At 37.6% G+C, this 15,168-nt stretch overlaps 1 protein-coding gene across 2 annotated transcripts in view; it reads left to right on the forward strand.

Moving 5' to 3' along the window:
- The window catches only part of LOC126281923 (chromatin assembly factor 1 subunit B-like), a 51,829-nt gene extending 39,221 nt beyond the window's left edge, over positions 1-12,608 (forward strand). For both annotated transcript variants that reach the window (XM_049981265.1, XM_049981256.1), the window contains exons 6-8: positions 884-1,144; positions 10,364-10,585; positions 10,791-12,608. In XM_049981265.1, coding sequence (XP_049837222.1) covers positions 884-1,144; positions 10,364-10,585; positions 10,791-11,706 — 1,399 coding nt within the window. In that variant the 3' untranslated portion in view covers positions 11,707-12,608. The remainder of the gene's footprint in view (positions 1-883; positions 1,145-10,363; positions 10,586-10,790) is intronic.
- The last annotated feature ends 2,560 nt before the right edge of the window (positions 12,609-15,168 follow it).

Below are 15,168 nucleotides of genomic sequence, written 5' to 3' on the forward strand. Positions count from 1 at the left end.
AGAGCTGCCTTTAAGACGCAGTGCCACTGTTCGATGAGTCCGTCACTCTGTGAGTGATAGGCTGGCATTTGAAATTGACGGGTGCCTACCATGGAAGTTACAGGAAGAGGGCAGATTCAGACTGCTCACCTTGGTTGGTTGTTATAGACATGGGACAACTGATGCACGAAATGCATGTGTCACCAAAGGCTTTGGCAGTGGACTCAGCTCTTGTATCTTTAAGCAGTACTGTTTTTACCCAATGAGTGATGTGGTCAATCAGTGAGAGGATGTAGAAATAGCCGTCAGAAAAGGGAATTGGTCCCATGAGGTCAGTGTTGCATGCTCAAAGTTGCAAGTATAACAGAACAGAAACTTGAAGTGTATGCCATCAGTAAAGCACTGCCATGTTTGAGCAGTGTTTTCAAGTCCCATCTCAACAAGCCATCAGAGAATTGTGTGTTCATATCACATTGGGTCTCCAATGTGGTGCTTCACTATGGATGAGATTTAGGATGTATAATAACACGACCAGAATCTTAGTGAGCACACCTTTTAGTTTTACTAGGCACAATAGGTCTGCACACTCGGAAGTCATTAAGCGAAGTGACAGTCCAAGATCGCTCACATGTGATCTCACTCAATCGCCAGTGATGTTCTTTGTTGTCGCAATGTTCCCACATACTGCTGGAATCTTGTAATTTTTAAGAGCACACCTGGGGATCACTCAGGTGTGCTTAAAATACTAAACAATGTAATTAGTAATAGCTTTGTTTTTTAGTTCTTTATCTTTCTGTTGCCTCACTTTTTTTCATTTAGTGTTCAGTTTTGTTCATGGCTCCATTAATATGAAAGTGATTGTATAATTGTGTTCATGCTACAGTTGCTGTCCTTTTGTCTGCAGATCATGTAGGATATACAACTTGAACTCAAAGAAAGTAATGTACCATATAAACAAGGCAATTCTGCCTGCTCCAGACGGATCTGAACTCGAGGGAAAGACAGTTCGACTTTTTCATGATGACACTTTGAAATCTTTCTTCCGGAGGCTGTGCTTTTCACCTGATGGAGAACTTTTGATAGTTCCTTCTGGTTTTGTTGAAATACCAGACACCGATAAACATTTCAATGCTACTTACATTTTTACAAGGTGCTCACTTAACAGGTAAATCTTTCATTTTTTTTTAATCTAAAAATTTACATGGTTTAATTTCTTTTTTACCATTTTGTACACAAAAGTAGTAATCCTGCTTATTAAATGTAGTCACATAAGAACTGCAGCTTTAGAACTATTTGGAAGTAAGTGTACATCTGTAAATTGTGCTGTGGATTTCGGTTAATATTCTACTGTAGAGTAGACAAGGTGAGAAACTTTGAAACCAGTTTCAAGAGACATACAAACACCAGTTACTGCTTTATCTGCACTTTTCAGCTTTGGCCAGGAACCACTCTCCCTGCTACATTACCAGTTGTGTTTTAATAATTCGCTAACTGAAAGGCCTGGTATATAAATGGTAAATTTTTAAACTGGCATCACAGTTCAGTTTGTGACATTATGCATAAAAGTAAAATTCTTATTACTCTGCAGAACAAAGTTTCAGGTTAATGTGTAGTTTGCTTTTAATAATTTGAATTGAATGGGTTGTTGACATATAGTAACAACAATGAGGTTGTTGAGTAATTTTCCATTTAAAAGTTTGTGTGCAGCCTCACTGATAAAAAAAAAAAAAAAAAAAAAAAAAAAAAAAACAGTACGTAGTACTTCTTTATACATTGTGTAATGAGGGATAGATGACTTCAGATGAAACTGATGATAACACAAGATGATTTTTTCTACCTTACCATTTTTCAAACCTCGACAGACAGCCTTGCCGTAGTGGTAACACTGGTTCCCATCAGATCACCAAAGTTAAGCATTTTCAGGCTTGCCAGCACTTGGATGTTTCACTGTCCGAGTCTGTTGAGTGCTGTTGGCAAGCGGAGTGCACTCAGCCCTTGTGAGGCCAATTGAGGAGCTACTTTATTGAGGAGGAGTGACATCAGTCACGGAAATTGACAACAGCTGGGAGAGCAGTGTGCTGGTCACATCCCCCTCTGTATCCACATCCACACATCCAGTCACACCTTAAGGTTGCAGATGACATGGGGACCTGTTGGTAATGTTGCGCCTTTCTAATTATCACAGTTAATGTTACCTGAGATCCCAGGTGCAATCAACCTACAGATCCTCTTTCGTACATTAAATACCATAGATAGTAGCTCTGGGCCTAGCAATCGGCAGAGTTGCTGAAGATCTAATAAAATTTCAGTGTGATGTCTTTTTAAAAAGTGTTTTCAGAATGCAATAGATTTTTTGTCCTAGTTGCTAGCTACAAATAGGACACACTCCTATTGTATCCAAAATGATTAAAGCAATGGAAGAAATTCATAGAAAGAGAGAATAAAAAGTTTATCTGATCACATTTTAGACAGAAAATTAAGGCCTCGTATTTTTATAATCCCAAGATGTTACATGTATTAAAAACAAAGATTCCAAGACTTACCAAGCGGGAAAGTGCCGGCAGACAGGCACAATGAACAAAACACACAAACACACACACAGAATTACTAGCTTTCGCAACCGATGGTTGCTTCTTCAGGAAGGAGAGGGAAAGACGAAAGGATGTGGTTTTTAAGGGAGAGGGTAAGGAGTCGTTCCAATCCTGGGAGTGGAAAGACTTCCCTTAGGGGGAAAAAAGGACAGGTGTACACACACACACACACACACACACACACACACGTGTCCTTTTTTCCCCCTAAGGGAAGTCTTTCCGCTCCCGGGATTGGAATGACTCCTTACCCTCTCCCTTAAAACCCACATCCTTTCGCCTTTCCCTCTCCTTCCTGAAGAAGCAACCATCGGTTGCAAAAGCTAGTAATTCTGTGTGTGTGTGTTTTGTTCATTGTGCCTGTCTGCCGGCACTTTGCCGCTTGGTAAGTCTTGGAATCTTTGTTTTTAATATATTTTTCCCATGTGGAAGTTTCTTTCTATTTTATTTACAAGATGTTACATGGTTAGACTAATAGGAAAAAAAAGAAACATTTGAATAGAGCATAATATATAACTCATTAACTGTCTTCACATAAAAATATAGACAAAACAGGGGATTGTAGTGCAGAAATAGAAATTTTAACAAAGGTGTTATCCAGCTCTGAGATTAGCTATCAGAATGACAGTCTGTCAAGAATTATGTGACATGTTTTCTTATCCACCACAATTTCAAACACTGGTTTGTAGAAAATACATTGAATTGCCCCTCTAAAGAAGTGGTGTTTTAGACATAATGGTAGATTATATGAGTCTAGACTAATGGGGAAAAAATAGGCTTTGATGATGTTGGCAAGTTTGCTTCCTGAGTAAATGGACCCTACACTTGTGTACATGTTTATCTGATTGTGATGATACTGGGAAACTGACCACATTGATGGATCTTTCTCGTCACATTAGGTGTGGACAGACCTTCATGCTGTTTGCACATAAAGGTCAATTCACAATACACACCAATGGATTTAAAGTAATGTCACTTAGCCAAATATTAAATGTTATGAGATACTGTCACTCTTACAAAAAGTTGGAATATAGGGTTAGCATTAAGGAACTGGCAGTGATAAAGTCTATTAATTGCCAAAGTAAAATTCTTAACAAATGTTTTTAACAAAGGTCATATGCTAAATTTTCCACACAGCTAAAAACAAATAGGAACAGGGGATTCCAAACAATTCAAGCATTGAGTGTATTTGCTTGAGAAAATATACCCATCCACATAGACATAAAATTTCAAGTAAGCTATACGTAGAGCCTTTATACTTTTGTCCTGCTTTCTTTCCAAATACCAAATAATGAGAAAACTCTATTTTTCTCATTCAATATAATGAGTCTTGTTAAAGAAGTATTTCATCTTTTTATATTCATAATCATAAGAAGTGTAGGCTTTTTCTTTAAGATATTTCACTTTTTTTATTTTGTAGAAAATTTGGAGGAATACATCCAAATGTTCAAACCTTCACTGCTTGTCTTGAAAACAAAACAAATCAAACAATAAAACAAAGATTAGGAATAAACAAAAATCCACTGTTGTAACATCAGTTGCAAAACTTTTGCCCAAGAATGATTGACAGTGATGTTCACTTTTGTCCCATTCTGTTCGAATCTATTTATGGTTTGTGTGAATGCTGGAAATATTTTGATGTTTCATTCGATGAGATCCAGGCTGGGTTGGCTTGCATTGCAACGTCTGCTAGTGTCCAGATACCGGTGCACACATCAGAAACACGGAGAGAAACAGTGATGACACAAGGCGGGAAGACTGCCTGTGGATGGGATTCAAACCCACACTGAAGTAGTGTAACTGGGCTGGCTGAATGGCGGACCGGCACAACGAGAGCACGGCTGCACTGTCAACAGGTCAAGTACAAGCCACAATCCAGATGGAGACCGAAGAGGAAAACCAATACCAAAACGAAGTCATAGAAGAGTAGTCAGTAGTAGAGTGGAGGTAGCAACGAATGCTATCAGACTAAGTACACGACTGACTGAGCGCTTGAGGTGCAATGATATTTATGCCGGCTTCAAGGGACACTGTCGGCCAGTGTATTCACTGCAAAGACATTACCCTCTATCGCCCATGGAGATCCATTTGTTCCAGCAGGCATTCAACTTTCTCACAGCCCTATACCAGATTCATACTGATTATGAAAGTAGCAAACTATCTTTAATGCAATAAGTGAAGAGTGTGATTGTGTCAAATTGGAGACAGTCTTTATCAGTGGAAGGCCATTTCTCACTGGATGTCGTGGAATGTCAAAATATTCCGTGATTTATTTCTTATGAGGAGATTCACACAAACTGTCAATGGAACATAATGCCACTGCCAGGGTTTCTCCAAAGAAATTCTTATGACATCATATGCTAGTTAAAAAAGAAGCTAACCCACTCTCACCACTGATGTTATAGTATCAGATTTTATGTTCTTGAAACTTGATAATAATTGCTTTATTACTTACTTTGGTTTTGTGGCATGGCGGATGTTGGAGAACTCTATGTATTTTTCTTTAAGGTGTTGGCACATAGACCATGCATTCAAGCATTTAATGTGCAGAGTTTCTGATCCCATAGTATGGAAAAAGCACTTTGTGGAGTGTTTCTGAACGTGCTGAGCAATATCTAGCATGTCAGATATTCTTGATCTGCATTTAAAGGTAGGCCAGTGAGATGGAAGAAAGCAACTTGTACGACAGGCGTGCCATCTCTCTTTGCTACAGAGTCCCAAGATGCCATATAGGTTTTCAGTTGAAATCACTTGTGATTGTATGTGCTTTTTAAACACCACTAAATTGAGGATCTCTCAAAACCCCGTTGTTAATTGTGTGATGTGTTGTAATAGAAAGATGTGAAATGTCATATTGGCAGCTAAAGACTTAATGTAACTTGCTTATTATGAAAATTTGCTGTGTTGTGGCAATTGCACATTGAGAATCCACCAAAAATTCACTGTACGTGGTACAATTTGTTATAATTAAATGTCAGGTAATAACATACCTATGATTAAAGCTTTTAACAGGTGGTAAGAGGCAAAATATGGTGGTAAATCAATCACGGTCAGTTATAGTGCAATGATGAGTGCTCATAGAATTATTAGATATCAGGTGATGTGTTCCTGGATTACGTCTCACTGGATCAAACATTTTTTTTTTTACTAACATTCACATTTTCTCGGAGGTTCTGATACTTTTGTATTAGTTTTACAACAGTATACACTATAATATTCGATTTTATGTAAATACAGTAAAACTTGATCAAATCAGCACGTGTATAATTCGGAAGTCTGCCCAAACCGTACAAGTATTTCAGTCCTGATGCTTTCAGTGCACCATTATATGCTAATTCATTGTATAATGCGGAAAAGAGCCCATACAGTAGTACTATATTATGGCTCATTAGTTATTCATGACTCTACAAGAATGTTACTTTTAATGCCTCTGTTAATTGGTGCAAAACCAAGAAAATAGATCCAGCCCAGTGTGGTGCTGCAGGTGTGGATCTAAAACCATGCTGCTCTCCGCAACAATGTAAAAGTTAGGCTCAGGAAACGGTTCGTTCGTCAGCACTCTGTCAGCTTTCTCAGTTTCCTCATTATTAATGCACGCCGGCACTTACAGGAACATTGTTGCGCATCTACCAAAGGTCTGCTGCAATGTGCCCAGTAAAAGAGATGGGTATTGTTCCGTTAAATAATGGTTTTACCCAGCAAGGTCATTAACTTGATGTTAAATGAATGATATGTGTCGTTAACACTTAACGAAAAGATTAATGTAATCAAGGCAAGTGAGAAACACAAACTATCTGTGCGCGAAATTATGTTGCATTTCAAATGCGGTAAAACACAAATGTGTGAGACTTCAAGAAACAAGGATAAGATTTGGGACGAATGGATGAAAGGTAACAGGCAGATGAAAAGAAAGGCGAAGAAGACCAGAAATGAAAAAAAAAAAAATTAAATTGTGTGGATTCTTCATAAGTGCACAGGCAAGAAACTTACCTTTATCTAGATCCATGTTGCTGAATGAGTCTCTGAAAGTCATGAAAGAGCTTGGAATTATAGAGTTTTAAGGCATTCGCAGGATGGCTGGACAGGTTCAAAGCTACACACACAGTCATGTGGAATGAAGGGTGTGGAGAAGCTAAGGATGTGCAGGAAATTGTAGCAAGAGAATGGAAGACAATACTGTCCCAACTTAATTGCGAATTATCACCCAAAAGGAGTGTTCAATGCCGATGAAACAGGACTGTTATTGCGCGCTGCCTTCAAAATCGTGAGCAATTTGAAGTGAAAAGTTCACCAGCAGAAAAATTTTCAAGGAAAGATTCACTGTGCTGCTACATAGGTGAAATGGAGAAGCCTCTGGTAATGGGAAAGGTGGCAAAAACCATGTTGTTTCAAAAAGATAGTCAACAGTAAGCTTTCAGTCACATGGCGAAGCAATAAAAAGGCGTGGATGGTGAATGGTCTTACGAAAGAATATCTGAGCTCTTTCATTGCCAAAATGAAAATAGGATATAATCAAGTTCTGCTTTTCCTAAGCAATGCAACCTGCCACCCGAAAGTAACATTATCAAATGTGAAATTGGCTTAGTTCCCTCCAGGTTCAACCAGTCTCTCAAATCATTTGACATTGATATTTGTATCAGAATGCTCCTAATGGTATTTCATGGGCATATCCATGTTACGTTTGTAATATATTAAGTGAAAGACTTTGGATTAAAGGAGACCACTCACCGAATAGCAGAAGCACTAAGTTTTTGACAAGCACATAGGTGCTACCCCCCCCCCCTCCCCCACCCCGTTCACCAGCTGATCTGCAATCCTGCCCCCCCCCCCCCCCCCCCCCCCTGTTTTACGACCCAACCCATCAGCACTCTTTACAGATTTCTTTTAAGAAATTTGATGCTGGCAAAAGTCTGAAATTAATAAAATGCCAATATGGTCAGTAATTCATATACAGACTTTGTGTTCAATAACAAATATGTTAAATCACTTTTCAGTGATGAAATAGTGTAAATTCCGCCCAAATGAGCTTCAGTTTTTATGAAGTCCATGTTATGACTCTAATTAGTCTTCAAAATATCCTGCAGTGCACAAATTTTGTTCAAAGTAAAAATAATGATAGGGAAATGTCACTTCACTATAATGCTCACTGTTTGTAAGTGTTACTAACCATTTCTTTCCAAAAAAAAAAAAAAAACTCATTCAGTATTCATTTATCGTGTTTCATTTAATAAGTCATAATTAGTAGCAGTAGAAACAGGCAGTTCCGAATGTACAAAAGCCAAGAATCAGACAACGTACAAAAAAACATAAATTTACATGACACTGTTGAAATAAATTATCTACAATTATTTTGCCAGACAAATAAATTGTTTTGCCTAAAAGGTAACGAAAGTAGTTAAACTTGCAAAAGCTAATCACCATTGTCAGTTAAATTGTAAACTTTTCACTGGTGTATCAAAATTCAAGATTTGCTGTCTGCCTCTTTCATAAATCTAAACTGCAGCTATCAAGCAGTGGAAAATCCAGGATGGAATGTAACAGTATGATGAGGAGGAAAGCTGCCGTTCACCAGATAGTGGAGATGCTGAGTTGCAGATAAGCACAGCAAACGGACTCACACAATTCTGTGCCTATCTGCAGCTCGGCATCTTGCTAAACTGCAAGTTTTTTTTTTTTTTTTTTTTTTTTCATTTAGGTGACACCACATTATTACAATGATGGGAATGGGGTACTACTGTCAGTAGTGATTACGAGGGATAAATATTAACAGTGACAAAATTTGAAGCTGTAGATCTTCGTTCAGGAAGTGTACTGAATGAAACTCTAATATCATGGAAAACAATTACACATGCTTTATTAATATCGTGAGTACAACAGAAACACATTTAATACTCTTGAAACTTTCTCAAATAATAATTATTGTACTGTGGCCCGTACTATTGCTCATAAACTAAACTAAACTCCTCCTGAACAGCCCAGGAAGGCCCAAAGATACAGAGTGGCTGCCGTGTCATCCTCAGCCCAAAGGCTTCACTGGATGCTGTTATGGAGGGGCGTGTGGTCAGCACACTGCTCTCCTGGCCATATATGTCCGTTAACAAGACTGGAGCCACTACTTCTCAATCGAGTAGCTCCTCAGTTTGCCTCACAAGGGCTGAATGTACCCCACGTGCCAACAGCACTTGGCGGACCGGATGGTCACCCATCAAAGTGCTAGTGCATCCTGACAGCACTTAACTTCAGTGATCTGACGGGAACCAGTGTTACCATTGTGGCAGGACCATTGACATACTATTGCTCATAATTTCTATAATTCCTTGCCCAACATTTTATTACCACAAAGTTCATAGACTTGAGGTTTCCATGTGCTTTCGCCATTACCCATGTCTGGTTTTTCTCACCGTCAACTTCAAACTCCTTTGTCTGCACTCCCACGTACCAAAGATGTTAGTGCCATGCGAAGCTTATCTCTGAACAGAAACTGTTGTTTTACATAGCATAAATCCTGATTTTTGCCAATGTGTCTACTAAATTTCTTTAAAACAATATTTTTTATTTACAATAAATTTACATTAAAAAATTTCAAATAATTATATTGACAATAAATTGACAGAACATGTGCATTTATAATCTAAAATTATTATAAAAAAAATGTGAAGATGAAAGGTTAAAAATATGAGGTACTGTGTTGCAGTGTTCAAAGCTGGAGTAGAACAACACAAGGTAATATTAGGTTGTGTGGGGTGGCATTCAGGTGAAATGCTACGTAACAGGAGCAAGCAGGGACAGATGCGGTGTAAGACAGGGACTAATGGCGTTTAAACTGAGAGAGATTGAGGGAGAGAAGGAATGTTCCAGGGAGGTTTCTCATCTGTGCAGTTCAGAAATGCCATTGTTGGGAGGAGAATCCAGGTGATAATGGTCTTGAAGCAGGTTTTGGAGTTTGCCACTTTACATTGAACTGCATGTACAGCAACTCTGCAGAGTTAATGTCCCTTCAAGCTTTTGTCTGAAACTGAAATTGTAATTTGTGCAGAATTGTCCAACTCACGCTAGTTCATTGTTAAGTAACTTACTGCCTGTGTCATCACTATTATGTGTGAACTCGGGATTAAATCTATCAGTATTATCAAAGTTCCCATAAAGCCAACTGGAATTTGACATATAAGACGTTTGTTAGATAGGTCTCAGAAGAATATTGAAAATATACAAAAAAACTTCTCATTTTTGTAATTTTTTAGTCTTATTATGTTAAATATAAATAAAGATTTTCACTACAACATTATTTATTACAATGGGACAAGTTCCAGGACTTTAGCAAAGTAAATCAGCAGCTTACAAATCGAAATGTCAGAGTTGAGTGCACAGCCAGTCCTATGATAATTTCTGTCATTATTGTTTCTTTCCTCTCTGTTAACGATTTGTGTATGTACTGTATTGCATTACATTTTGGAATCTACATTAAATTGTAGGACCTCCTAGAACTAGTTGCGTAACTCAGTCCAAATGTTGTAGGGAGGTAAGCAAAGACCATGTGCAGTAAAGCACTGTGGTTTTCACACCAACATCACGGGTTGATGGCAACTTTACATTAGCTTCTGGGATGCATTAGCTTCTGTATGGTCTCTTAAACTGCAGTTCAGTAAATGTTCTTGTAAAAGAGACCATGCAAAAGGGAGGGGTAATATTTCTTGAGCATATGTTCTTAATTTCATTGATCTTGTTTAGTCATGTAGTTTCTGTTGTAATATTTTCTTTATTTTTGTGAAGGCTTACATATTTTATCTTCTTTACAGGCCAGTGTTATACTTGCCTTCACCTGACCAGTACACTATTGCAGTCAGATGCTGCCCTGTGTTATTTCAGCTTCATGAAGGAGATTCTGTTTTTGCACTCCCGTACAGGATAGTAATAGCAGTTGCAACACAGAGTTCTGTGATGCTTTATGATACGCAGCAGGCTGAACCATTTGCTCTCATTTCCAATATACATTATACAAGACTTACAGATGTATCATGGTAAGATATCAAAGTTTGAAGTATAACTAACTATTAATACATTAAACAGAAAGAACTATCTTCCTACAATGAATACTCTCAAAGTACATTGTCATGTCTGCATATAGTATCCTTTGAAAAAATGTTTGAAATGTTCTGCTAAATAACATAAAACAAATTTAGTCAGTCTTTCCTTATACTCACATTTTTATTTTTTATGCTTTAGGTCAGAAGACGGTCAAATTCTCGTTGTATCAAGCACTGATGGTTATTGTTCTGTTATAACATTTTCACCTGGGGAGCTTGGTGAAGTTTATCGACCAAGTGAAGCAAAAAGTAGTGACTGTGATGTTACTGATAAACAGAATAGTGCAACTGAAAAGATTGGTGAGAACAGTAGTTTGCTTTCAAGTGTTCAGAAAGGAAAAGAAAGTTGTAAAATAGAGGAGCCTACAGAAAGAAGGCAAGGTACCACAGCGACGTCAAATAGAAGTGCTGATGGTAAGAGTGTCGAGTGTCAATCGGGTGATAGTTCAAAAACATTGAAGGCTGAGTGTAAAACTGTGTCAAAAGAAAACAGTTCCAGTAATTCTGAACTTCTTTGTGACGCACACGGAGAGAGTAATGTAAGTGCTGATGAGAGTGTGCTCTGTAATAGAACAAAGGAATCCAGTACTTTGAGACAGGGCATAGTTCAAGGTAAGGAAGTGGAATCCAGTTGCATGGAGGTTGACACTAACCAAATAAACACCATTTCAGAGAAAGAAAATAAAGATGCTTCACAAAGTGACACTGACCAAAGTGCTTCCAGTAAAAATGATAGGGCATGCAGCTCAGTTGAGAGTGCAGTAATACATGAAGTAAAAAATGAATCTGGAAGTTCGACAGAGAAAATGTGTGTTGTGGACAATGAACGAACTGAAAAAAGTGGTGATGGTACAGCTGAAAAAAGTGTCACACACAAGAAGAAAGAGCAGCTAGAAGATGGGAAAACAGAAGCACTTCAGGCTCATTCTCCACCACCCCCTGCTACTACCCCATGCAATTTAACTCCAGGCAATGATCAGAACAGACGTACACCTAGGCGGGTCCAGCTCATCACTCTGTCAAGCCCTAAGATAAGGAAGAAGCTTATACAGTAACATAAGATGCAGAAACTGATTGTGTGTTAATGCTCTGCTTTTTACTCTCTAGTTATTTGTGTGGTGCAGAAATTGTATATTTAATAAAACCATTCTATTTATCATGGTTAAACTAGTTTGAAGATAGAAAAGGCATCTATATAGCAGATAGTTAATTGACATACACACGGTAGAAACACAAATTCATGTAAGTGACAGTTTCTTTCTCTTCTTGTATATCCTTTTTGCTTTCATCAGCTGGAGAGACACTCTCTGGAAATTCTGTTGTCTTCTACCTTTGTGTGTCTGTCAGTCTTTAGCTACCTGCTAGGTATAGTTTTCTCAGACTTTTATGCAACTATTTTATGTTGGACTTCCCTACCTTGTATAAATACCTTTTGTAATAGTTATTACAATATATTATTTAGAAGCGACTATACTATATAATCATGACTACTATTCACTGCAGTACTGCGTTGTCCTTAGCTGAAAAGATATAAATGTAATTTATCTTTTCTTACAGTGTGAGAATGTGCCATTATTATATCTTAACATTTTGAAAATTTCTGGCTGTCCTATAATTGAATTATTTCATTTGATGGAAAGGAATGAATCAAATGATGTATTTATTTAGCTTCAGTATTAAGACTCTTCTAACTATAACACACCTTGATATGCTGTGCTTAAAATACATCAGCTGTTGAGAGAACTTAGAGTTTACTTAGCCATAAATAAAGTGTTCAACATTTCTTAAAAATATATTTTATTAATGGCAGATTTTGTAACTAAAGACATTGATTGAAGATGTTAATAATTTAATAAGAGAAATGTATAAACGAATGCTTCTTATGGAGCATCCACGTACGATGACAGAAATTTTTAGAAATAGGTAATAAAAATATCGCAAAAAATATAAAACAGTATTTGGAGTCAGGGTGTTCTTTTTTCATCAGATATGTACATTTAATGACCACTGTTAACCCTTCTGCTAAAGGCTACAGGCATACACGTATGCCCAGCAGGCAGAAGGTCTGGCGGTTGAGGGCATTCTTGCACACCTGGGCACTGGAGAAGATGAAAATGCACAATAGAATGGCGACTCACTGTTGTCCGGATTCCAGCATTGCTGCCAATCGTCATTGCCTGCTCTTTGTAACGTCATGGCTCCTGGTTCCTTTCTTATTAAGATTCGCTATATTAGATACAATTTGATTTCTTAACGTACACAAGGCAAATAAAAAAACATATATAACCTGAAAGGTAATAATCATCCTAATGAACTGACGGACAAAGGCAACAAGAGACAGTATCTTAGAGCGACACAAACCATCACGTCCTAGAGAAAGGATAGGGAAAAACTATTGAACATCATTTCTTACCAAGTACTCTTTAAAACAGTTTTTTAACCAACAGCAATGGAAGGTTCAACTAAAAAAATTAAACTTGAGGTTTCATCCTTACAAAATCATTAAATATTGAACACCAAAAGTAAAACAATTTAGATATTCTTTAATGTCCTTTTTAAAAAAAATTAAAACTCATCAAACCATTAAATGTTAATAATTTACATTGAAAGTCATTCTGAGGCACACTATAACCTGAAAATCAGAATAAAGTAATAGGGCAGCCCCACATAAGGTCAGGGCACGAACCTGGAGATGGCACAACAGATGCCACACCCATAGTCATTACTCATCGAGACCTGCCACCACCCCCTAGAAAGGGAAAGGCAGTGGACTACAACATATACAAAAATCTCTCTTAAGTAGTGAACATCTTAATTAAAACTAAAGCTTTTGCCCCGACTGTAAAAGTAATCCAATAACAAATATTTCAATATAGTGCCACTGAATCTTGATTTATGGTGCTGGTTAAAGTTAACAGGTTCAGACTCTCTTTTAACCAGAATTACTACTGGTAAAGGATCAAAATTACTAGTATCTTAAATGCAGAACCAGTATCAGCACAATCTTAATGATGACAGAAGCAGCCTTAAACTAGATCCACAGCATAAGATGTACCAATTGCCTGTTATTAGCTTAATGATAAAATTGCAGGTTCTTATGAACTTTACAGTTGTTCTCATGGAATTGTTTGTAGCACAGTTTACATAATATTTAACAGAGGCAAGTATCATATAAAAAATTCTACTTTTTTTTGTAGAAGCTGTTGTAGTATCCAAGGGGAATGAAAAAGCCAACTAGCTGCAAGAAACAAGTTAGTGCCACTAAATAAAATGGCTCTCTCTTTCTAAAGGCCAAGATGTGACTTAGAATTAGGCACAGGCGTGTAAGCCCTAAAATTAAATCACCAAAATAAGTCTCCACTTTAAATTGAACAACAACAAAAAATTTAAAAACACTTACTCAGAATGTAAGCCAATTTCCTCATTGGAGAGTCGAGAACATGCTGAAAGACCTTTCAAAATTACATTAAACGAAAATTCAGCGCAATGTTGTTGTTGTGGTCTTCAGTCCTGAGACTGGTTTGATGCAACTCTCCATGCTACTCTATCCTGTGCAAGCTTCTTCATCTCCCAGTACCTACTGCAACCTACATCCTTCTGAATCTGCTTAGTGTATTCATCTCTTGATCTCCCTCTACGATTTTTACCCTCCACACTGCCCTCCGATACTAAATTGGTGATCCCTTGATGCCTCAGAACATGTCCTACCAAAATGTCCCTTCTTCTGGTCAAGTTGTGCCACAAACTTCTCTTCTCCCCAATCCTATTCAATACTTCCTCATTAGTTATGTGATCTACCCATCTAATCTTCAGCATTCTTCTGTAGCACCACATTTCGAAAGCTTCTATTCTCTTCTTGTCCAAACTATTTATCGCCCATGTTTCACTTCCATACATGGCTACACTCCATACAAATACTTTCAGAAACGACTTCCTGTTACATAAATCTATATTCGATGTTAACAAATTTCTCTTCTTCAGAAACGCTTTCCTTGCCATTGCCAGTCTACATTTTATATCCTCTCTACTTCGACCATCATCAGTTATTTTGCTCCCCAAATAGCAAAACTCCTTTACTACTTTAAGTGTCTCATTTCCTAATCTAATTCCCTCAGCATCACCCGACTTAATTCGACTACATTCCATCATCCTCGTTTTGCTTTTGTTGATGTTCATCTTATATCCTCCTTTCAAGACCCTATCCATTCCGTTTAACTTCTCTTCCAAGTCCTTTTCTGTCTCTGACAGAATTACAATGTCATCGGCAAACCTCAAAGTTTTTATTTCTTCTCCATGGATTTTAATACCTACTCCAAATTTTTCTTTTGTTTCCTTCACTGCTTGCTCAATATACATATTGAATAACATCGGGGAGAGATTACAACCCTGTCTCACTCCCTTCCTAACCACTGCTTCCCTTTCATGTCCCTCGACTCTTATAGCTGCCATCTGGTTTCTGTACAAATTGTAAATAGCCTTTCGCTCCCTGTATTTTACCCCTGCCACCTTCAGAATTT

Source organism: Schistocerca gregaria, chromosome 1, assembly GCF_023897955.1.
Source record: "Schistocerca gregaria isolate iqSchGreg1 chromosome 1, iqSchGreg1.2, whole genome shotgun sequence".
NCBI lineage: Eukaryota > Metazoa > Arthropoda > Insecta > Orthoptera > Acrididae > Schistocerca > Schistocerca gregaria.